Raw genomic sequence first — 23,099 nt, 5'->3', positions numbered from 1 at the left:
TGAAACAAGATTGTCTTGTGATTCCAAATTTGCACCGTGCCTGGAATAACAAAGCACTGCCCCGGCACCGCCAATAAAAGCAATAGCACGCTGCATAATGTCATTTAATGGTCAGTGTTATCCTGTTGTTCCGCTATTTAACATCACACGTCTGTGATCCGCCTGGTCCTTCTCCGCCTCTTTTCGCTGCTCCCACGCAGTTCATTCCCTGCCCTGCAGCCCCGATACCCGCACGTTATTTTTTCCTAGACCTAGAGCAAGGCACGATGCCCCGGGATGAGTTAAAAGCCACGATCTGTGTTGTGCGTAGGGGAAGACAGCAAATGGAGGCGTAAAACATCACCCTTCAGCCCAGATATCTGCTCATTTCTCCGTGCCCGTTATCTCATCCCCTTTCTCTTTGACACCAAGTTTTTGAATCGCCAAACATGCCCCATCATTTTGCACACAAACACCCCTAAAACTGTATAACGCCCCCCACACACACACAAGCTGAACGCCCGGCCCCGGGGAGCAGCTGAAGCAGCTCCAAAGCTGGGTGCAGAGGAGGAAAAAGGAGAAAGGGTGGGGGAAAAAAAAAAAAAAAAAGACCAAGCAAGCTCTGATCGCTTTGCCCCAACACCGGCGCCCGCTGCAAAATCCAAAGCCGGGCTGCTGGGCTGGGGGGACCCAAAATCCTGGGGTGTGGGAGCAGCAGCAGGGACATGCGGGGAGCAGGATGGGACCTCCTCGGTGCTGGGAGCAACCGCCACCCACAGCAGCAGAGCCCAGCGCCTGCTCCAAGGGCAGCCACGGCACCCTGGGATCCTGGATCCCTGTCCCAAGGTCACGGTCATCCCTGAACTGATCTGCCCAGGCCTCAGCCCCGGCCCTGGGGAGGGAAAGGCTACAGCTGGGTTCGGTACAGCTTGGGAAGGGGAAAACAAACCCCAGAGGGTGCCTGAAAAATGGAAGTTTCTCCCCCTGCCTGGGATTTCGAGCTGCTCGTAGCAGTTGGGGACGAAGCTTTAAATCAAGGAAGGGCCCTGGGCATTTCCTGTAGCTGGGAGACACTGGGAGCGCTGGGAGGGGAGGAGCAGGGCTCCCCCCACGGCCCCTGCCTTGAGGATGGAGGGGGGCTGCTGCGCTGGTCCGACCCACTCGGGAAAGGGCCCTTGGGGCTGGGGGGGGGCGGAGGGAATTGGGATTAGAGGGTTAACGAAGTGGATGGGAGGACGCACGTGACTGGCTGTGGAGTGGGGGAAGTGGGCTGGGGTGTGCGAGTGGGTGTGGGTGTGTATGGGGGGGGGGGGGTGCTTGGCGATCCCTCCCTTCCCATCACCACCATCCCCCTCCTCCCCCCGGCCCCCCGCACAAAATCCGCTCCCCGCCGGCCGCCCCCCCCCTCCTTCCCTCCAACCTGCGGCATGGAGGCACCGGGCTGCCCGGCCTTTCCCCCGCCTCGCCGGGCTGGACCCCCCCCGGGGCTTCCCCGGACTCCCACCGCCTTCACGGTCGGTCCACCGGGACCCCCCCGGCATCCGCCGCCGCTCAGCCCCCGCCCGGGCCGCTGTCCGCCGGCCAAGGCAGAGCCCCGGTACTTGGGGGTCGCCAGCCCGGGCCCCCTCGCCGTGGCCGTCCATGGGAAGCCCTTCCACCCGGCCGGGGCTGCAGGTACCGGGGCGAGCGGCGGGTGGATGGGGGGAGCCGGGGCCGCCGACCCCCCCCCCGGCCCCTTCTGCTTCTCTTTCCTCCTCCCTACCCCCGCCCGGGGGCCTGATCCTGCCGCTGCCCTCGGTGTCTGCCGGCACCCCCAGCCCTGATCCCCCCCCCCACCCCACCCCGAGCGTCCCCCTCCCGGCTGTCGCGATATGGCCCCGTCGGAGCGGAGACCGCCAGGGCATTCCCCGACGGGAGCCGGCAAGGGCCGGGCCGGGGCTCCCGCCTGTCGGGCAGCCGGGACTGTGTCGCGACAGACACCGAGGTCTCGGGGTTCGTTCCCGCTCTCCAGAAACGGGGGGCTGGCGAGGGGCGGGGGTGGGAGAGACCCGGTCCCACTGCCGCGACGGCGGGGACCGGCCCGGGCCTGCCGCGCCCCGGGCGGAGGAGCAGCGGGTCCCGACGGGGCTGGAGCCCGTTCCCGGGGACGGAGAACGGCCCCGTCCCTCGGAGGGGGCTGGAGAGGCGCGTCCGGCCGCTGCCTCCCGTGCTCGGGCCTCACCGGGCAGGACCGGCGGCAGCAACCGGTGCTGCGGGCCCGGGAGGCCGGACCGCGGGGTTTGCAGAGCGCGGGGCTCCCCGGTGCACGGCTCCGGGGCTCCCGGCCGCTGCCCGCCGGGGCTCCGCACCCCTCTCCGAGCTGGGGCAGGATGAGGCGCTTCCCCGGGGCTCTCCCCATCGCTTCCACCAGCCGCACAACACCCGCCGCTCCCTCGCACTTTCCCTCCCGGCCGGGACCGTCGGGGGCTCCGACCGGGGGCTGACCGGGCTCATCCCATCCCTCCGGGGCTCTCCGGTCCCACGGGCCTTTTATTTGCACACACCCCCCCCGCGCCGCCGCCTGCCCTTCACTTTAATATAAGAAGAAAAAGGCAACGCCACGGGTGTAATGGGTACCAGGTGGGGCCCAGCAAAGCCACCCCGCTCCCGGCCGGGGGGAGAACAGGTAAAAAAAGCTCCGAGGGTACCGGGGACACCGGGTCGCTGCCCTCCACCGCGCTTACCTGCTCCCGGTGCAGCGGGGGGGGTGCTGCCGTCCCCGGGGGTACCTTTCGCTGGCGGCTGGGGTGTCTCCCCCGGTTCCCGGGGAGCCCTTTCCATGCCCCCGTCCCTCCGGTAATGATCCTTTTGAGTTCTCCTTTCCCCTCCCGGTTAACCCAAGAATTGTACAGCTGTGGCCCAGCTGCTGACTTCCCCAGTGCCGCCAAATCTTTCAGGGGGTGTCAGTTTAGGAAGGAGGGGGGTGTGGGGGGGAAATCTATATCTTCCCTTTTTCCCATCCTCTTTTGTCCCCCTGCGACGCCGTGTTTATTTAGCTACGCGCCCGTATCCTGCTCCTTCCTGCCTTTTCCATCTTTCTGGCCATTTATTTATTTGTCTCCAACGCCAAAACCCACGGGTTGCTCGTAAATGCGGCGTGTTGCCTTTGAAAATGGGGAAAAAACCCCAAACCAATGCGTTTATCGGGCCACTTTGTGCAGCGGGATTTTTTTATTTCGGTCGTTTTTTCCTTATTTTCGGTTACATCTGGGTTTTTTGCCTTTGCTTCGCTCCTTGGTGGGACTTGTTTTTTATCATTAAAACCCCCTGGCCCGGCAGCCGAGCCCTTCGGAGGACAAAGCGGGGAGGAAACGGCAATTTGGTCTCATCCCTTCGCCGTTACCCACCGCCGGGCACGTAGACAGGTCGGTACCAAGAGGGATGGGGAGCAATCGCCCCCCCAAACCTCCCCCCAGATAACATTTTCCCATTAATTCAAAGCAGCTGAATCTCGGCTCTCAGCTGCGGGCTGTAACCCCCAAATTGCCTTAATTAGGAAACAACTAAAAATCAAAACCGAAAGTCCGGAAAAGGCCGCGGCAGGGGTTGGTTTGGGGGGCACGGAGCCCTGGGTGGGTCCGCAGGGCCGGGGACCCTGCTCCACCGGGGTGTGATGGTTAACGGGAAGGAGGATCCATCCCAAAGGAGGCGATTTCCCCCCTCGCTGGCCCCGAGAGCTGGGCTGTGCCCAAGGCCCAGCCCTGGGCCTGATCCTGCCCCTCCGAGGGGGCCAGTGGTCTCCACCTGCAGCAAGCCCGAGGCTCTGGTGCTCGGGGTAGGGGTGAGACCAGGGCAAAACCCAGCATTTTCAGGTTGTCTCTTTCCCAAGTGATGCCTCTGTGTCCCCTCAGCTGCTGGGGGGCCCCAAGCTGACCCCCCCATCCGCTAAGTCCCCCCTCGGTTTTCCCTTCACCGGTTCAGCTCCTCGGGGTCCCAACAGCAACTGAGCTCCGTGTGTCCCTGCATGGGGACAAACAACCCTCCCGGGGGACAAAGGTGACCTCTGAAATGCTTTGAACCCATTTCATGAGACACCCAAGAGACGCCGCAGCAGTGAGGGGAAGGGGGGAACCCCGAAATTTCTTGCTTTAATCCCCCCAGCCTGCAGGAGGGTGGGGAAGGAGAGCTCTTCTGGAGCAAAAAGGAGGGGGGAGCAGCGTATTTTTACTCCTTTCCAAATGGTTTCCTGAGAGTTACAGCTACAGGGAAATGCTGGCCTGGGGGCAGGCAGAGGCTCCCCCTTGAACCGACCTCAAGCGCGGGGGTCTGGATACGACCCAGTGCTGGGGTGGGCTGGTGTTACTGGTGGATCCGCTGTCTCTGCCCCAGGCGCAGCCGAGCAGGGTGGAGGCATCAGCCCGTGCTGGGAGTGGGAGGAGAGGGCCAAGGAGAGTGGAGTAAAGCTCTGTCTGCAAAACGACCCTGCGCTCCCCTTCTCTGCCCCCCCTCACCCATCCCTTAGTAGCAGCATCCGAGAGGGTCCCCCTGAGTGGGACCCCCGGCCGCGGGTCCCCGAGCACCCGCTGCTCCGGCCAGGCTTCCCCCCAGCACCCGCGGGGAGCGTTGCCTGCCCACAGCTCTGCTGGTGAGTGGGGATTTTGCCCTCCCCAGTGATGGATTTGACCCGCTGCGTGCCTGTGCCGAGCCTCTTTCTCCTGGGACTGTACCCCAACATCCCCCCGGGGTGACCGGGACCGTGCAGGGACGGGAGGGGAGGGTTGGGGCTGCGGCACGGGGGGGTCTTGCCTTCATTAGCATCATTAACACCACCCCATCTTGTGTCTCTCCCCCTGCCAGGCGGCGAGAAGGGGTGCAAAGGCGGGTACCAGGCGATACCCGCAGCCTGCCGGGCCCCCGTGAAAGCCCCGGGGGAGTTGGGGTGCCCGCTGGCAGCACCCCTGAGCAGCCTACGGGAACACGGGGTCCCCGAGCTCCCCGAGCCCCTGGGCAAGAGCAAGAGCAAGAAGCGGAGGAACAGGACGACCTTCAGCACGTTCCAGCTGGAGGAGCTGGAGAAGGTCTTCCAGAAGACCCATTACCCCGACGTCTACGCCCGGGAGCAGCTGGCGCTACGGACGGACCTGACTGAGGCCAGGGTGCAGGTATGGGCACGGGTCCCTGGCTCCCTAGGGGTGGGCACAGCAGCCCTGGGGGGTGCTGGGCAGGGTTGGAGGATCTTTTCCCCTCCTCTGCACGGCGATGCTGAGTTAGAAGCTTTCCCAGGAGGATTCTTCTGAGCCCCAGAGAGGAAATCCCACGCCAGGCACCACGGGGTGCGGATGCCCGTTGCTCCTCTGAGCTTTCTCCAGTTCTCCCCTTGTCCCCTCTCTCTGCATCACCCAAGGGGTGGGAAGAGCCAAAATTTAGGAGCTCACTGCCAACCTGTCCCCCTCCCCCAGCATCCCCTAACGTGATCCCCCCCCATTCATCCATCATCCCCACCTCAACCCTCAACTCCCAGGACTAGCAGCGGTGGAGCTGCCATCCCCGGAGAGGGATCCCCGGGAGCTCAGCGCAGATGGGGCTGGGGGTGGCACGTCCCGGGAGGTGGGACAGGATGAGGCCCTCCCTCCCTCCCCACCCCGGCTCCACCGGCATCACACTTGCGTCAGGCCAGCGAGTTCTTTCCAGAGGCATCTCCATGTGGTTTGAGGCTCCCCGCGGGAAGAGGCAGCTGGAGGGGGCACCCAGCGGGGAGAAAAGCGAAGGCGGGCGGGTAATGAAGCGAGCAGGGGGTGCTGGGTGCCTCGAGCCACCGAGTCCTGGGTGCTGCCCTCCCCAAGGGGCAGGAGCTGGGGACAAGGCATGGGCGGGGGATGCGCACCCCAAGCAGCCAGCCAGCACCCACCACAGCCTCCGAGCCCTGATTTGGGGTGGATTTAGATGAAATTCCCTGTAACCACGAGAGCTCCGTGGCAAGCATCCCATGCCACGTCCTCCTCTCCGGGAGATGCTGCTGGAGCTGTCACTGCCCCAGCCAGCTCTGGTCCTCAACCCCATCCAGCAGCACGACGGGGACACGCAGGTGGGTCACCATGACCACACAGGACCCGAAGAGCCTCATTCTGCATCAAAACCTGGGGTAAACGAGGCCCAGAAGCACAAGGGAGAGAAAACAACCCTGCATGGAGCAGGACTGCCTATTTTCCAAGAGGGATAAGAGAGAATTTCTGCTCTTGGTAAAGAAAAAGGCTGGTGAGCTCAAACAGGGCTGCACACAAAAGTGGCTTCCTCTGTTCATCTCGTTTTCTGGGATGCTGGGGCGTCGTGTTGGGGCTCTTTTCGTGCCGGGAAGAATTGCGTGGACATGGCAGAGATCTGCCCATCTCGCCCCCGGGGCGGGCAGGGGGCCCTGCGCCTCAGCCCCCTCCTCCATCTCCCAGGTCTGGTTCCAGAACCGACGGGCCAAGTGGCGGAAGCGGGAACGTTACGGGAAAATCCAGGAGGTGAGAGCTGCCGCGGCAGCTGCCTGCCCAGCCCTGTGCCCCCCCACCCCTCCCAGGGCAGGGGGGTGGTCCCATCGCACCCAGGGTCCCCCATTTCTGCCCCTTCTCTCCCACGGGCCCTGCGGTTCCATCCACCCTTGGGAAAAGCACGTGGGCCCGGATGGAAAAGGGGGAAAGATGCAGCATCACCTTTTGCCACACGCAGGAAGATGCTGCTTTACGTCCTCCTCCATTTCCCGTGGGAACATGCCCTTGGGGGCAGGTTCTGGGGTGTGTGTCCCCCCCCCAAAGAAACCCCTCTAGCTGTCCCACATCCATCAGTGCTTCTGCACCCCTCTTCTGCAGAACGGCTTTTTTTTTTTTTCCCCCAACATTGAAAAGCATAAAAATAATTTTAAACTCAGCTTCACGCTGATGCCAAACTGCACAGGGTCAGGGAGGCGGGGGGGGGGGGGGGGGGGGGGGGGGAATGTTAACCCATCCTCAACCCCCTCCCCATGCAATTAAAATAAAGCAAAGGCATCCCTCACTCTGCAGCCTGGGGGCGGGGGGGGATCCAAGGGGGGGTGATGGGGTCCCCACCTTCAGCTGCGCCCCCCCCCCCCCCGCTTCACTTTGGGGTTATTTTTGGTCCTTTCTTTCAGCTGCAGAACAACCTGTGGCCGAGCTCTGGCCCCGGGAGCCCCGCGGGGCTCCTGCCCCCCGAGAGCATCCCGTCCCCCTGCATGTCTCCGTACCCCCACACTCACAGCAACATCGCCGGCTTCATGGGCATCCCCACTTCTCCCGGCCCCCACCCCGGCATCAACAGCCTCTACTCCCTGCACGGCCTCCCCCCCTCTGCCCTGGGCACCCACTCCTTCGAGCCGGCAGCCGAACATGACTACAAGTCGCCCACCCTGGTGCCGCTGAGGATGAAGAGCAAAGAGGCGACCAGCAGCCTGCTGAACTGGGCTACGTGATCCCCCCCACCCGGGGAGGGACACGGACCGTTCGCCCCCCACCCCCAGAGCGTGTCCTCCTCCCCCCAGCCCCAGGGAGCAGGTTGGTGGGGTCACCCTTACCCCCCTCCCTGTGCACCCCCATCTCCACGAGCTTTCCTGCATCCCAGCCCTGCTCCATCACGCTGCTGCTGGCCCCCCCTCTGGGTGAGAGGCAGGGGGGAGGTCAAAGTGGGGCTGCTGGGGAGTGGGGAAGGGTCACCCCCAAACCCAGTCTGCCCCAGCGGGGCTGGCATGGTGGGCAGCTTGAGACCCCAAAAGTGGCTGCCAAAAAACCTGAGCCCCCCCAAGCACCTTCAGTGAAGGTGCTTTGCAGCAGGGTCACAGCCTCTTGGTGCCCCCCTGCCTGCATCCCCCACTGCCCAGCCCGGGAGGCACCAGCCTTGGGTACATCCAGGGAAGGGGCTGTGCTGATGCGGGGGTGCCAGGGGAGCACGATGGCAGGGGGGGCCGGGTTGTTTTGGGGGTAGTGCTCCCCTCCCCAGCTGAAATTTAGCTGCTGTCCCCCCCCCGCAGTGCAGCCAACAATGGCAGAAATTGAGGGTCTTCATGTCCCAGTCCAACTGGGACAGCTACTGGTGCTCAGGGCGGGTGTTACTGGGGGCAGAGCAAACCTCCCAGCCATGTTCAAGACCTCGAAGTGCCCCCCCCAACCCACCAGCGGCCCCTTCTGCTCCCCCTCAGAGGGGAAATAAGATTCAGGACAACCCGCTGGCACAGTCACCAGCTCCTGCAATGTGCGGAGCCCCCCCGGGCCGGGCAATAAACCAGTACAGGGGGGAGGGCTGCAGGGTTAAAGACCCCTAAATTGCAGCCGATTTTCCAGTGGGGTCACCTGTACCACCCCCTGCCTATCAGCCCTCAGATCGAGGAGCAGGGGGGAGGTGTTTTAATCCCAGCGGTGGGACCCCCACCCCTGGTTACCATCCTGGGTGCCCCAACTGGGGTGTTGGGGGCACAAGTGATCAATTTGGAGAGTTTTTCCCCATTTTGGGGGCCTGCAGGAAGCCCCTGAGTGGTGGGACCTGTATGGTCAGTCCCAGGTGTCTGGGGAGGGGGGGGGGGGGGGTCACCTCATCACATCTGATGTGCCAGGGCGCACCCCAAGTCCCTCTTGGTTACAACAGCGTGTCCCACCCCCTCCTCCAGCCAGTGTGACACGCCCCCCCCCCACAGGCAAACAGCCCAAATCAAGTCACAAACGGGGGATCTGCCCTTGCTCCCACCTGCCGCAGCACCAGGAGATGCTCTTACACCCCCAAGGGCCCCCTCGTGCCAAAAAGCCCCCAGAAACTGCGATGGATCATGATGCTGGGGCAGGGGGGGTGGGATGGGACACACACCTCAGTCAGGCACCACGGACTCCCTCAGGGAGGCACCCAACCTGCTGGTCCAACGTGATTTGGGCCAAAAAACAAGGTTTCTAGCCAAAGGGAGCCCAAATGCTCCATGACCTGCGTGGATGTTGTTCCTCACCCCCTGGGGGCAGCCTGGCCACAGTGGGTGCCCCCCGGGAAGCAGCCCAGGGCCTGGCCATGCACCCGGTGGGTGCCCACCCCGGGACATCTCACACCCTGGCTCTCGCAGCCCCCCCCCTCCTCTCACCGGCGGGGAGTTTGTTATTCATTTATAAACAATAAAACACATTTTTAATAAGTTATTTATGGCTCCGCCAGTGCTATAAAAGTCACTACGGTCTGTGAGCCCTCGGCCCAGCTGGGGAATATTTTGGAGCGATGGAGAGCGCAGCTCCGCTCACACCTCATCTGCCAGCGTCCCGCCGGGCCCCCCAGGCTGGGTTTTGGGGGCCGGGGGGGGTGCTGGGGGGACCCGGGGGGAAGGAAAGCACCCAGCAGGGGCACAGTGCGACAGTGGTGGCTGCACCCCCTGGGCTCGGCCCTGAAGGATCCTGGCAGAGGATGGGGTGTAAATCGGGGCTGCCCCAGGCTCCTTCTGTCCCCAACCACCCCCACCTGCGGGCAGGGAAGCAAACAGCTGCCTCTGCCCCCCCTACCTCTCCCCCCTCAAACAAGGGGTGAATCTCGTGGGATTCCACCCACCCGAGCTGGCCGGGGCTGCTGCCACCCCTCTGCCAGGGAAACTGAGGCACAGCAAGGTCAAGGCCAGGCTTTGGGGAGGGAGGGTTCGATGTCCAGCTCAGGAGCAGGGGCCAAAAAATCCCAGTGAGTGTGCTGGTGTCAGAAATCCCAGGGCAGGAGGTGGGAGGGTTCAGGGAAGGGGACAGGCAAATGCCAACTCCCGCCCGCACCCTCCCTGAGGTCACCAGCTCCCCCACGCCAACGTTGGGGTCATAAAATAAATATTAAAACTTTCAGCGAGAGGTAACCCACCCCCCACAGGGACTTGAGGAGGGAGCAGGGACAAGGACACGAGACAACGAACCCCGTGCACCAGCTCAGCCCCATCGCTGCTTCCCGCGGAGCGGGGGGACAGACAGAGCCCAGACACACTCGGGTCAGAGATCGCGAAATATATATATATATGTACAGCTCATCCACCCCACCCAGCGGGGCGAGGGAAGACTGCAGTCTGCAGCCCTCCCCAGCCCATCGGCAAGGGGTCAGCCCCTCAAACCCCCCCCCCCGCCATTGCCCTCCCAGCGCCCCCGACCCCGTCACCGTGTCCCCAGGCAGGGTCCGGGCAGGGGGACAGCCCGTTTTCCTGCCCCCAGCACTGCCCAAAGGGCCTTCGCCCCGGCTTTCCCCCGCTCCCCACACCGCCGCTCGCTTCCCCTTCTCAGCTCTGGCTGGTGGGGGGCAGGAGGAGGGTGATGGGGGTGCTGCCACCAAAAGCATCGACCAGGGGCGCACACAGGTGCCCCCCAACCCAACAGGAAACTCCCGGGGCGCTGGGGCCTCCGCCCTCAGCTCGGGGCTGAGCCTGGCACAGCCTGGGAGGAGGCAGAGGGGCAGGACGGTGTCTCAGCGGGGACCCCACAGCTCCAGCCTCTCCCCAAGCCCACCACAGGGGGTCCAGGCAGCCACAGACCCCCCCACAAAGCCTCGCTCCCCCTGCCCCTCAGCAGCGGGGCAGCCTCGAGATCTCCCCAAAGCACCCCCGCTCCTGCCTCCCCAGCCTCTGTCACTGCAGCAGCTCCTCCCAGGAGATGGGTCGGGAGAAAACCTCCCGCTCCAGCCACAGGTCGTAGTTGACCTGGAAATCCTCGGGCAGGTCCACGCGTTGGCCCAGCACACTCTGCAGGCAGTTGTCCACGGGGAGAAAATCGGGGTTGCTGTGGGCCCGGTCGTAGCGACGCGAGTTGAAGCGCTCAATGCTGGCGCGCAGGGCGCACTCCTCCGCCTGGAAGTCCCAGGGACGGGCGTCCAGGTCTGGGTAGAGGAAAGAGGGGTGTCAGAGGGGAGCTGGGGGCCCTTCAGCCAGGCCAAATCCCTCAGGAAAGGTCCCTGAAGGTCATTACAAAGAGCAAGATGCAAAGCACGGAGCAGGCAGCCACCAACGGCTCCAACACAGAATCCCAGAATCATCTCGGTTGGAAAAGCCCTTGAAGCTCCTCCAGTCCAACCATGAACCTCACCCTGACCGTTCCCAACTCCACCAGATCCCTCAGCGCTGGGTCAACCCGACTCTTCAACCCCTCCAGGGATGGGGACTCCCCCCCTGCCCTGGGCAGCCCATTCCAACGCCCAACAGCCCCTTCTGCAAAGAAATCCTTCCTAAGAGCCAGTCTGACCCTGCCCTGGCGCAGCTTGAGGCCATTCCCTCTTGTCCTGGCGCTGGGTCCTTGGCTCAAGAGACTCCTCCCCCCTCTCTGCACCCTCCTTTCAGGGAGTTGCAGAGGGCCAGGAGGTCTCCCCTCAGCCTCCTCTTCTCCAGACTAAACCCCCCCAGTTCCCTCAGCCGCTCCCCATCAGACCTGTGCTCCAGACCCTGCACCAGCTCCGTTGCCCTTCTCTGGACACGCTCGAGTCATTCAATGGCCTTTTTGGAGTGAGGGGCCCAAAACTGAACCCACTCATCGAGGGGCGGCCTCACCAGTGCTGAGCACAGGGGTCAGATCCCTTCCCTGTCCCTGCTGGCCACGCTAGTGCTGATGCAAGCCAGGATGCCATTGGCCTTCTTGGCCACCTGGGCACACTGCTGGCTCCTGTTCAGCCGGGTATCAATAACGCCCCCAGGTCCCTCTCTGACTCACAGGTCTCCAGCCACTCCTCCCCAAGCCTGTAGCGCTGCTGGGGGAAACACGCAGCCATTGCCAGCCCTTTCCCTCTTCCCCACTACGCCACCACCCCAAATCCCTCCCTGCACCCCAGGTTTAAGGGCTGCACAGCAGCAAAGGGACAGCTCTGGGCACAGACCTGCGTGGAGCAGGAAGGGTGACGCTGCGAAGGACGTACCGTTGCCGTAAGCCCAGTCGTCGTTGAGACGGTGCCGCACTTTCTGGTAAATGGCCGACATGGTTTTCATGTTGCTCTTCCTCCACTGCCGGCCCAGGTACTTGGTCTGTACCTTGAGCAGCTTCAGCACGTAGAGCTGCATCATGGCCTGCTTCACCTTCAGAGCCCGCTTCAGGATGGGGGCTGACTTGAACACCACCAGCATCTGCGGGGAACAGCCCCCACCCGCGGCAGGGGGACACGGGGATGGGGGGTACGTCCCATGGGACAGGTGCCAACCACCTCCTCCAGCACCCCCAAACCCTCCCCTTGCAGCACACACTCTCCCTCTCTCACCTCCCGCTCCCCAGTGGGGTCTGGGGTGCAAAAGGCACCCCAAGGTATCCACAGCCCCCTCACCCAGTCCAGGCTCCCAGTGACAGCCCAAGTCCAGCTGGGCTGAGCCCCGGCAGGTTCCCCGGCCCTCACCATGGTGCGGGAGTGCTTCCACTTGGTCAGCTTGTTGAGGATGCGCAGGAGGTTTATGCAGGAGAAGAGGTTCCTCCAGCAAAACTGGTTGTTGTCTCCGGCTTCCTGCAGGAAAGCGGAGGCAGGGGTCAGGCAAGAGAGCGGAGTGGGGATGAGGAGGGGCTGTTCTGGTCCGAGGATCCTTGCCCAAAGCACAGCAGACGGGCAGGAGATGTCTGCCAGCCCCACGCACCCCCCCCAAAGCCCCAGGGGCCAAGCGCAGGAGTGCTGAGGGTGCCAGGGCTGGGTGCTGGAGCCCTGCTGCCTCCCCGCACCCATGATCCTCCCCAGTAAGCACCCCAGGGTGCCAGGACCTGGCAGAGAAGGCAGAGACTCACCAGGCTCTCTGCCGTCAGCTCCGGCAGCTCGTGCACCACACAGTATGGGTAGTCCAGGACGGAAATGCTGCAGGAAGTTGAGGCGGTGTCACACTGCTCCCCCAGATCCTACCTGGCTTGGGGGCAACGCAGCCCCACACCTCCCACCCACCGGAGATCAGCTGCAGTGGGCACTTCCCGGGTCTACCTGCACCCAAACCTGCAGCCAGTGGAGGGGCAAAGCAAGCAGGGACCCCCTCTCCAAACCCACAGCCCCCTCCGCTACCTGTTCTTGGCAGTGATGTAGGACATGATGTTCTGGTTGAAGAACTTCAAGATGAGCGGGATGCAGTTGGCGAAGACCAGATGCTGGGCCATGTACTCAAACTGGGGAGAAAAGCAGGTGAACGGGGACCCACCCTGGGTCCTGCCCATCCCCAAAGCCCCGCGTGGGGCGGCTGGACCCTGACCCGCCTCACCTGGTAGATGTGATTCAGCTTGAAGTGCTTGAGCAGGAGGAGCAGCACAGCAGAAATGGCTTTGACGATGATCTCCTTGTGCCGATTGACGTCCACCCCCAGCTTCATGCTCTGCAGCACTGTGGTCCTGGGGGGACACAGAGGGATCCTTGGGCTGGGGGGCACTGTCTGCACCCCGCCAGCCCCCGCAGTGTCAGCAGACAGTCCTGCCGTCCCCTGGGCTCCCAGCAGCCGCCCGCAACCAGCTCACAGAATCATCTCGGTTGGAAAAGCCCTTGAAGCTCCTCCAGTCCAACCATGAACCTCACCCTGACCGTTCCCAACTCCACCAGATCCCTCAGCGCTGGGTCAACCCGACTCTTCAACCCCTCCAGGGATGGGGACTCCCCCCCTGCCCTGGGCAGCCCATTCCAACGCCCTTCTGCAAAGAAATCCTTCCTAAGAGCCAGTCTGACCCTGCCCTGGTGCAGCTTGAGGCCATTCCCTCTTGTCCTGGCGCTTGTTAAAAGCTCCTGCAGCCACACACAATTCCTGGCATGCCGCCGAGCAGAAGATGGTCAGATTGCCCAGGAGGCCTCAGCACAGCCCCAGCACCCCCCTGCCTGGCTCCTTCCTGTCCCCCCTTCCTTCCCCACCACCACCCAGCCTCTCTGCTTGCCCTCTGCGGTCACTCACGGCATCTCCTCCGGCAAGACGTCTGCCAGGATGTTGATGGAGTCCGTCTTGGCTTTGGAGGTGGGGGCTGCAGCCAGGAGGATCTTCAGCAGAGCGATCTGGGGAGAAGGGCGAGATGGATCAGGGGATGGGAGTGGAGGGACCGGCCACAGGCCCCACCTCCCCACCGCAGGAGACAGTAACAGGGATGTACATGCGAGGAGGGAAGAAAACCTGGGGGCACCCCTGGAAAGGGATGGAGCACTGGAGGGAGCCCAGGGCACCCCAGTGCCCCCCAGCTCACCATGTACTGTGGCAGGCTTGGCAGGAGGCCCTGGTACAGGATCTCTGCAGGCACTTGCTCCACCACTTCTTCCCCCTGGTGCCAGGAGAGACCAGAAAACCTCACACCAGGAGCTGCCACTGGCGCCGTGGGCCTGGCTCAGCCCCAGGCTCTCCAACCCCAAGGGCAGGATACCCCTGACTCCTGCCCAAACCTCCCCACACCCCCCACCCGCTGCCCCAGAGAAATTGCTCCTCCCTCCTCAGCAGAGCAAACCCCCCAGCCCAGGAGCTTCATCCCCACACTCACCCCAGAGAGGGGGGAGCGCAGGTACTCATCCTCCATGTGCACTTGCACCTCTGCGATCGACGTGTACTTGTGCTGCACGGGGAGAGAGGGGGGGGTCACACCACAGACCCCCTGCCCTTTGATGCCACCAACCCCAGCCTGGTCCCATCATCTTTTTAAGTCCCTCCAGGGACCTCTGTTACTCCTGTTGCACTGGTGATGGGCAGGGGAGGTGATAGTCCCCCTGTACTCTGCACTGGTGAGGCCACACCTGGAGGGTTGTGTCCAGTTTTGGGCACCTCAATACGAGAGAGATCTCGAGGGGCTGGAGCGAGGGCAGAGGAGGGCAACGAGGTGGGGAAGGGCCTGGAGAATAAATCCTGTGAGGAGCCATTGAAGGAGCTGGGACTGTTCAGTGTGAGGAGGAGAAGGCTGAGGGGAGACCTCATCACTCTCTACAGCTCCCTGAAAGGACGTTGTGGAGAGGTTGGTGCTGGTCTCTTCTCCCAGGGAATTAGTGACAGAACAAGAGGGAACGGCTTTAAACTGCAACAGGGGAGGTTCAGACTGGACATGAGGAACAAATGTTTCCCAGCAAGAGTGGTCAGAGAGTGGAATAGGCTGCCCAGGGAGGGGGTGGAGTCCCCATCCCTGGGTGTGTTTAAGGACCGTTTGGATGAGCTGTGGGGGGATGTGGGGTAGGGGAGAACTTTGTAGAGTCGGGCTGAGGGTTGGACTCGATGATCCCGAGGGGCTTTTCCAACCTGAATGATTCTGGGATTCTGTGCTGGCCTCACCTCTGAGACAACCCCAGTAAGAAAGAGATGAAACCAGCAAGGAAAGGGGCTTGGCCAGCCTGGGAGACCAAGGATGGGATGAAAACTTGAGGCCTCTCCCGTCACAGGGTTAAGCAAGTGGGAGAGGGGACAGGAAAATAACACCCCTGGCCTTGACTTGTGATCGGTGGAGGGGGATTGGGAAGAGGTACCCACACAATTTGTGGGAATTTGTCAGCGTACTCACCAGCTTGAGGGTTCGGATGCTCTCGTGGATGGGCCGGGGCAAGCCCACCACAGTGTTGGTGTCACTAGAGAGAAGGGAAAGAGCCAGGCTGGGTGCAGGCAGGGGCAAACCTGAGCCACCCATGGGCGGGTCAGAGATCAGCCACCCCAGGAAGGTGCCAGCGAGCCCAGGATTTCTCTGTGGCCAAGCGGAGGGCAACGGCAGCCCCCACACTAGCAGTTTCTACTGCAACCCCCCCAAATCGGCAGCCCCCCAGGGTGGCTCTGCAGGAACCCACCTGCCCAGTGTGTAGCCGATGAACTTGCTGCGGCTGGACTCCAGGAACATCTCGATGTCCTTCTCCCTGCAGCAAAGGGAGAAGAGGAAGAGTCACATCTTGCTGTCTGCCGGGGCACGCCACAGCCCGGGGCATCGGGAAAAGCCTCATGGACAGATACAGGAGATGGTGCTGAGCCCAGCACATCAAGAGAACTGCCACCAAAGTGACCGCCCCATCCCCAACATCTTCCCCATGCCCCTGCTGAAGTTCTCAGTATTTAAGAGCCTCTGTTTTCCACTCCAGCTCTCCCTGCAGGTCAGCCCCAGGGACTCACCGGACCTTGGGGGCCCAGGGCAGCCCCTTGGGGCAGGTGATGCGGTCACTGGGGGGATGCTGGGTGGGCGGAGGCATCACTTCATCCCGTTCGAGGGGGAAGGTCTCTCCCTCCAGGCTGTTGTCGTCATCGTTTTCCTCCTCTTCCTCACGGGAGTCGTCAGCTTTGTAAGGATCCCGCTCGTTGAAGGCGTCGAGGTTATCCTGCTTAATCAGGGCCTGGAGAGAGAAGAGCAGGCAGGTGAATACCCCGGGGATAAGTTGCTCCAAGGTCGGTGTCCAGACCCCTCGTTAACGTCACTGTCCCCAGCCCCTGGGCCGGCCTCACCTTGTGCTCGCGCCGGCCTCGCTTCTGCTGCTGCTCGATCAGGTCGGAGGCGGAGGCGGGCGGGGAGGCAGCTCGCATGTTGCGGATGACTTTAATGCTGTCCTCCGGGAGCGGCGGGAGGCCCAGCATCTCCCGCTTCTCTGCCTTCATGCTCTGGAGCTCCTCAAAGCCACCCAAAGTGCACTGCAAGGGAGACCACAGCAGCCTGAGCACGGGGGACTCCCCGACACATGGCCCCAGGGGTTTCTCCACCTGCCCTCCCCAAATCCACTCTCCAGGAGTCCCAAATCCTTCCCCAGGGTATAAAGGAAGAGCTGCCTGTCCCCATGCTGCTCCTGTCATTGTGAAAGACAGAAGGGACAGGAGGGTGTTCAAGCATCCACAACTGAAGTGTCTGGACCTTTTCTTTCATGCAGACCCCAGCCAGGGACCTCGCTTTGGGTCCGTCCTTGGTATCCAACTCCAGACACCAATATCCAATGTTCCCCACTACAGGGTGAAATCTGGAGGTGGGTTTAACAGGGTGCAAACTACTCAGCTGAATGCCAGAAAAAAGAGGATGGAGCAATTACAGGCAGCTCTGAGGGCAGAACTTCCTTCCTCTGCCGAATGTCAAACCGCAAGACGCGTGCCAGACACACCCGGCAGCCTCTCCTTACCAGCACAGTCTTCCAGAGCAAGAGCAGCACCTTCTTCATGGGGAAGTGTGGAGCGTGGCCGCTGCAGAATTTGGTCACCATCCCGAAGAGCATGACAGAGAAGGGCTCGTTGTTGTACAAGGGGGCTCCTGGAACCACATGGCAGCAATAGCCAGGCACTCCTCATCCCTGTCCTCACCCCAACCGTCAGCACCACCAGCCCCTGCACCCTCACACCCCCCATCCCCGAGATCCTCATCTCACCCCAGACAGCTCCTCTCTTTCTTTCCAAGGCTTTGTAATCTCCATAATTTCTTACCTCTGTGTTGAGAGGAAACGACAGTCCCAATATTAGATTTTTTTCCCCAGGGCGAGAGCACATAGACAGCAGAAAAGGCTGGCTGGCTTCCTCTGCTCATCCCCTTTGGCCCCACCAGCACAGTTCAGCGTAGCAGAAACCAACCCAGTGCTGCCAGCCCCTCCTAACTGAGGCCTAGAGCCAAACCCCACAGAATCCCAGAATCATTCAGGTTGGAAAAGCCCCTCGGGATCATCGAGTCCAACCATCAGCCCGACTCTACAAAGTTCTCCCCTACCCCACATCCCCCCACAGCTCATCCAAACGACCCTTAAACACACCCAGGGATGGGGACTCCACCCCCTCCCTGGGCAGCCTATTCCACTCTCTGACCACTCTTGCTGGGAAACATTTGTTCCTCATGTCCAGTCTGAACCTCCCCTGTTGCAGTTTCAAGCCGTTCCCTCTTGTTCTGTCACTAATTCCCTGGGAGAAGAGACCAGCACCAACCTCTCCACAACGTCCTTTCAGGGAGCTGTAGAGAGTGATGAGTCTCCCCTCACCTTCTCCTCCTCACACTGAACAGTCCCAGCTCCTTCAATCTCTCCTCACAGGATTTATTCTCCAGGCCCTTCCCCACCTCGTTGTCCTCCTCTGCCCTCGCTCCAGCCCCTTGAGATCTCTCTCGTATTGAGGTGCCCAAAACTGGACACAACACTCCAGGTGTGGCCTCACCAGTGCAGAGCACAGGGGGACTGTCACCTCCCTGCTTCTGCTGGTCACACTATTTCTAACACAAGCCAGGATGCCGTTGGCTTTCTTGGCCACCTGGGCACACTGCTGGTTCCTGTTCAGCTGCTTGTCAATGAGAACCCCCAGACCCTTCTCTTCCACACAGCTCCAGCCACACCTCCCCGAGCCTGTAGCCATGCAGGGGGTTGTTGTGGCCCAAGTGCAGGACCTGGCACTTGGCCTTGTTGAAGTTCATCCATTTTACTCTCTTGCTCTTCAGCCCTGGCAACCTCCATCCCATCAACCCCCAAGCGCCTGGTCCTCACCCAGCTCTGCTCGGAAGGTCTGTCTCATGCTCTTCCACTCTGGCTTGTCCCCCTCGGCCTCCTGCCGAACAGTCTCCACGATCAGGTACATGATGTTCAGCAGCACCCTGCAAAAAGCAGAAGGTCAGGCGAATCACCAGAGGTTGGGATGAGTTATGGAGGTACCACCAGCACCCAGGGCTCTAAGAGGGGGGGGCTGGAGCAGCCCAGACCACAGCCAGCCTCCATGCACCCACTCCACACCAGGAGATTGTGCTGAGGCACTGGGGAAAAAGGTCTCTGCAAATCAAAGCAGGAAAAAAAGTTGTTTTCCTGTACTTTACTGCTTTCATGTCCCCAACCAGCCGCATGCCTGCTGTGCGGGCTGAGCACAAGGGGCATCTGCGGACTGAGCAGACCTGAGCACACCCGACGATGCTCACAGAGCTGGGGCAGAAGCTGGGACAACCCCAGGACACCCTCCGGGGCCTGCTGGCTTGTCTCAGCTTGCGAAAAAACCCAGCAAACGCTGGGTCCCCCTCCTCGCCCCCCACCCCGAGCAAACCCTCCCGCCAAGCCCTGCTCTGTACCTCAGGTCCGTGCTGTCAGCCAGGGAGATCGCAGGCTTCCTCACGGCACTGCTGCAAGCCGCGCTGTTACTGCGGAGGGAAAGCAGCCTCAGAGGGGCCTTTGGAGACATTTTAACTCTGCCACAAGCAATGCACAGGCCAGAGCCAAACCCTGCAATAGATTTTGCTGCAGCGAGTCCTCTGTTCACAGTCAAGGGAGGAGGAACTGATCTGTATTTGCTGGCAGGCAGCAATGCTCATAGTGAATTTTTGTATAAATCAGGCATAATCCTACATTCCATATCCATCCAGAACAACGAGAGTCATTCCAGCAGCTGCAGGAATCAGATTAGGGATAGACAGACCAGGAATGGGACTGCCACAAACTGGAAAAACTCCTGCCACGGAGCTCCAGAGCCATTTCTGAAGCGCTTTCCTCACTACTCACTCAATCTCCATGTTCAGCAGCTCCACCAAAGCGTTGAAGGTCCCCACTTCCAGCAAGAGGAAGATGTTATACCTCATCCAAGCCTGCACCTCGGCCTCGGAGCCGCACTCCCCAAACGTGCCTGCAACGACACCCTCGCTGGATCCCACCTCCGCAGGGATCCCGAGGCCCTCCCACACCGCCAGAGCACTTTGTAGGGGGAATGAAAAACACAGCCTTAATTTTAAGGCAAAAAGTCAGATGCAGAGGACAGAACTGCCCGCCGGTGGGTAACTCAGCCCAGGTCTGGCAGAGCTGGGATAGCACAGTAAAGTCAGCCAAATTTTGGACCAAACTCCTATAAACTGTCTGGCTCCCACAAGAATAAGCTTCATTCCAGACATCCCAGGTGATCAACAATACAAGGGAAGAAGATTATTTTAAATATTTGAAATTGATAGCCTCCAATCCATTACCCAGATTTAGCAATGGGGAAACTAAGGGGGCCTGGCGTCACCTTGGGCAACGTAAAGGATGGCTCGGGCAACCCTGAGCCTCTTCTCCCGCGCAGTGACCTCCAGCCCGTCGAGAAGCCGCATGGCGTGGGTGCGGTGCTGGTTCTTGTCCAGCTCGGTCCATTTCTTCTCCCTCACTGAAAAGCCAAAGCAAGCAGGCTGAGGGCACGGGGCACCTCTGCCTGCCCTGGACACAAACATCACTGGAAAAGCTCAAAAGGATTCAGCACGATGGAAAACAGGGCTGCCCCCAGGGAACACGGCGCTCCTGGGAGTAACGCCCAGGTGTGATGGGCCCGGAGGGACCCTCTCCTGCCTTCCATCAGGTGACTGGATGAATCACATTTATCCAAACCCATGCTGGCAGCCGATGGGAAATGAGCTGGATGCTCTTGCTGCTGCCAGCATGTTCCAGCACAGGCGTCCCAGTGCCAATGAACCACCTCGACCATCGACATCAACAAACGCTGAACGCACAGCAGGCAGCGAGCTGCGCTCCAGGACCAGCCCACGCACGCTAACGAGGTCTCCAGTACAAACCACGTGAAGATTATCAAGCTTTCTGACGCAGCGCTAACGCATCTATCCCCACGTCTCCTTCGGGAGATGCCTGACCCTCCCCAGAGGGGTCAGAGGTCCAAGACAAGGGTCTTACCGTGGATCCTAAAGTCCTCCTCGAAGCACTTGCGGTTGAGCAGGAACTCTGGCCCTTCCGTGTAGCTGTACAGCTCTGCCAAAAGAGCACAGAGGAGAATCTCTAACAACAGGCACCAAGGCGCTGGAGAAAGCTGCAACCTGGTCACGTTAATTTGTAATTCTATCTAAGATGAAGGAAATGCAAAACACACACCCAGCATAAGGCTAAAAAAACTTAACTGCATGATATCACTTCCCTTTTAACATGAATAAGGTGTTTAAAGACAGTAACGGAGCAACACTGGAGCTGGCAGCTCCTTTAACGACTACCAGGAAAGAAAATCATGGCTGATTAATTGGTCCACCAAGACAAGTCCCTTACCAGAGAGCTCTGCTGCCCATTTGTCGGTATCTGCATATTCAAACTCCAAGTCTGGGGACTCCGAATAACCCTGAAAGCAGATGAAGAATTCAGTTAAATTACAGAGTTTTTCAGGAAAACCAAAATCCCCCAAGACATTCACAATTCACCTCATGCTCCCGCGAATCCAGGATTATATCTTCTGTTTAAGAGACCAAAAATGTACCCGCAGCAGCGTAAACGTTACCAAGGCAACTCCTACCCACCTCCTGTATCTCCATCCCAGCTCTCCCCAGCTCCGCCGCATTGAGCCACGCTGCGCTTCGCTGGTGGGCAGCCCCTGCCACTGCACCACCTCTAAACCACTCCGGGAGCCCCAAAAGGCCAAAAAATAAAGCAGGAGACGGGGTGTATTTAATCTCAGGGTGGGGGAGGCTTATGGTGGGACTAGGGAGCTCCCAGAGCTCACTCATTTTGCGTAGATGTGTGAAAATTTGGGCTATCCCCCGCAAAGGGATGCCAGCAGATGTGAATAGTGAAAATGAAACTCCAAGCAGCTTCGGTGAGCCTGGAAAAACATCCAGAAGGCTTACAGCCCAAAACATCTGCTCCCTTTAAGTAAGTCATCGACGTGGAACCCCAAGCAAAACCCTCCTCAATGTTGGGGCACCCACTCCTGAGCGAGGGGCAGATCCAGCCCCCCAGATGCTTGACGGGTGGAGGGTCTGTGCCGCTCTGCGGGGCTGGGAGCCGTTCCCCAGCCCCCGAGGCTCACGCAGCCTCCTCACAGCCCTCTCCTATCACTTCAGGGAGCGTCCCCCACCCTGGAGAGGACACCCGTGAAAGCAGATGGCTCTGGAGTCACCCCAGGGATGAAACTGGATTTCGGGGCCTCGATGGAAAAGCCATGGGATCCACCAGCTCCCCCCAGGCCCTCTCCTGATCCCCCATAGCTCAGGGGTCCCCGCCAGGACCTCGGTGTCTCCTTGGAGGGGTCGGTCACCTCTCGCCAGAGCCACCCCTGGACCGACCTGATGCACCGGGACCTGCCAACCCAGCCCTCGCCACGCAGGGCCGGTACTGACCGGCAAAACCGGGGAGAAGCCCCCGGCCAGGGCGGTGAGAGCCCAGAGCAGCCCTGGAAGGAGAGTGACCGGTGTCGGGTCCATGTGGGGGCCCGGGACGGAGCCACCCTCATGCCCCAGACAGGACAAACCGACCCGGACTTGGGGAAGAGATGAACGGGAAACCAGCACCGACCCGAGCCCGGTAACCCAGGCGGGGCTCTGGGCAGAGCCGGTACCAAACGGGCCTGGCAGCGAGAGGTCTCTGGGCTCCGCAGAGCTGCTGCCGGCCCGCACAGCCCCCGGCTTTGGGCCCCGGGGGAACCGGCTCCGGGGGGAGCGGCCGGCCCAGGACCGGCCCGGGGGAAGGCGGAGCACAAGCAGGGTGGGCAGCACCGCGCGGGTCAGGGCTGAAGAAGACGGCGGAGCCCACCGGCACCGCACGGGCAGGCCCCGGGCCCACGGCGAGGAGGACAACGCGGCCCGGCCCGGCCCGCCCCGCCCGGGAAGGCCGCCCCCACCCCGCAGAGCCGGGCCCGGCGGCAGCGGCGCTGACCTCGGAGTCCTTGCGCGGCGGGCGGCCCAGGTCACGGGCCTTGCCGGGCGGCGCCGCCCCGCCGCGGGCCTTGTTGTTGCCCGGGAGCGGCCCCGCGCCCCCAACGCCGCCGCCGCCGCCGCCCGGCTCCATGTCGGCCGCCCTCCGCCACGCCGAGCTCTCGCGAGGACTCACCCCTCCCTCTCGCGGGAGCGGCAGGGAGAGCCGGGGCAGCGCCGCCGCCATGTTGGGAGTGGCACCGCCGGGTGTGTGTGCGTGGGGGGTGGCTCCCGCCGCTCGGGCCGCTGCGATGTGGCTCCGTCCGCCGGCCCCGCCGCGGCGGCCCCGTCACCGCCCAGCGCCGCCCGCCCCCGGCGGCCACGACCGGGGCGGCACCCGGCCGGCCGGCGAGCTCCGCCCCCGCGCCGCCATCTTAGGTGTGGCGCGCCGCGGGCCTCAGCCATGTTGGGAGCGACACTTCCGCCCTCCCGCCGCCGGGGAGGCGGCGCCCGGCCGCCTGAGGCCGCCATGTTGGGAGTGGCAAGAAGGGGCCGAGAACAAGTGAAACGCTCAACTCAAGCGGCTTGGGGGGCTCAGACCCCAAAGAGAGCGACTACTAGAGGGCTCAGAGAGGATCCAGACCCCAACAGAAGGACGTGATGGGGTTTAAACCCCCAGTGAAAGGGCCCTGAGGGGGTCAGACCCCA

General features: G+C 61.8%; 2 protein-coding genes across 3 annotated transcripts; one reads left to right on the top strand and one right to left on the bottom strand.

Moving 5' to 3' along the window:
* The first annotated feature begins 947 nt into the window (after positions 1 to 947).
* ALX3 (ALX homeobox 3) lies at positions 948 to 7,426 on the top strand. Its single transcript, XM_074893391.1, is given in 7 exon segments — positions 948 to 1,129; positions 1,264 to 1,327; positions 1,330 to 1,386; positions 1,389 to 1,653; positions 4,816 to 5,120; positions 6,402 to 6,464; positions 7,109 to 7,426. Coding segments are annotated over 7 exon segments (1,254 nt in total).
* Positions 7,427 to 9,941: 2,515 nt separating this feature from the next.
* STRIP1 (striatin interacting protein 1) lies at positions 9,942 to 22,724 on the bottom strand. Of its 2 annotated transcripts, none has more exons than XM_074893624.1 (21): positions 22,588 to 22,724; positions 20,815 to 20,884; positions 20,452 to 20,526; positions 19,799 to 19,933; positions 19,303 to 19,423; positions 18,876 to 18,944; positions 18,307 to 18,413; positions 16,972 to 17,099; positions 16,313 to 16,495; positions 15,986 to 16,203; positions 15,670 to 15,735; positions 15,393 to 15,456; positions 14,391 to 14,462; positions 14,103 to 14,177; positions 13,820 to 13,917; positions 13,145 to 13,271; positions 12,952 to 13,052; positions 12,687 to 12,753; positions 12,310 to 12,414; positions 11,842 to 12,046; positions 9,942 to 10,815 (listed from the first exon to the last, which is right to left on the bottom strand). In XM_074893624.1, the coding sequence occupies exons 1-21, from the start codon at positions 22,636 to 22,638 to the stop codon at positions 10,568 to 10,570; spliced, it is 2,385 nt and encodes a 794-aa protein (XP_074749725.1). In that variant the 5' UTR covers positions 22,639 to 22,724; the 3' UTR covers positions 9,942 to 10,567. The 2 variants fall into 2 exon arrangements, with proteins under 2 accessions (XP_074749725.1, XP_074749724.1); XM_074893623.1 differs by lacking the exon at positions 22,588 to 22,724 and adding an exon at positions 22,414 to 22,554.
* Positions 22,725 to 23,099: the final 375 nt, after the last annotated feature.

The sequence above is a fragment of the Strix uralensis genome, chromosome 24 (genome assembly GCF_047716275.1).
Source record: "Strix uralensis isolate ZFMK-TIS-50842 chromosome 24, bStrUra1, whole genome shotgun sequence".
NCBI lineage: Eukaryota > Metazoa > Chordata > Aves > Strigiformes > Strigidae > Strix > Strix uralensis.
Note: the sequence above shows the minus strand (reverse complement) of the source record. Positions and strands in the feature narration are given on the sequence as shown.

What these genes read in the sequence shown, in the direction of transcription:
- STRIP1 (XM_074893623.1), bottom strand. Translation starts at nt 22,545, where the DNA reads ATGGAGCCGGGCGGCGGCGGCGGCGGCGTTGGGGGCGCGGGGCCGCTC. An exon ending in GGAGGACTTTAGGATCCACG is followed by an intron (nt 19,934 to 20,451) that starts GTAAGACCCTTG and finishes TTGGCTTTTCAG; the next exon opens with TGAGGGAGAAGAAATGGACC. An exon ending in GAGGCCGGCGCGAGCACAAG is followed by an intron (nt 16,204 to 16,312) that starts GTGAGGCCGGCC and finishes TTCTCTCTCCAG; the next exon opens with GCCCTGATTAAGCAGGATAA.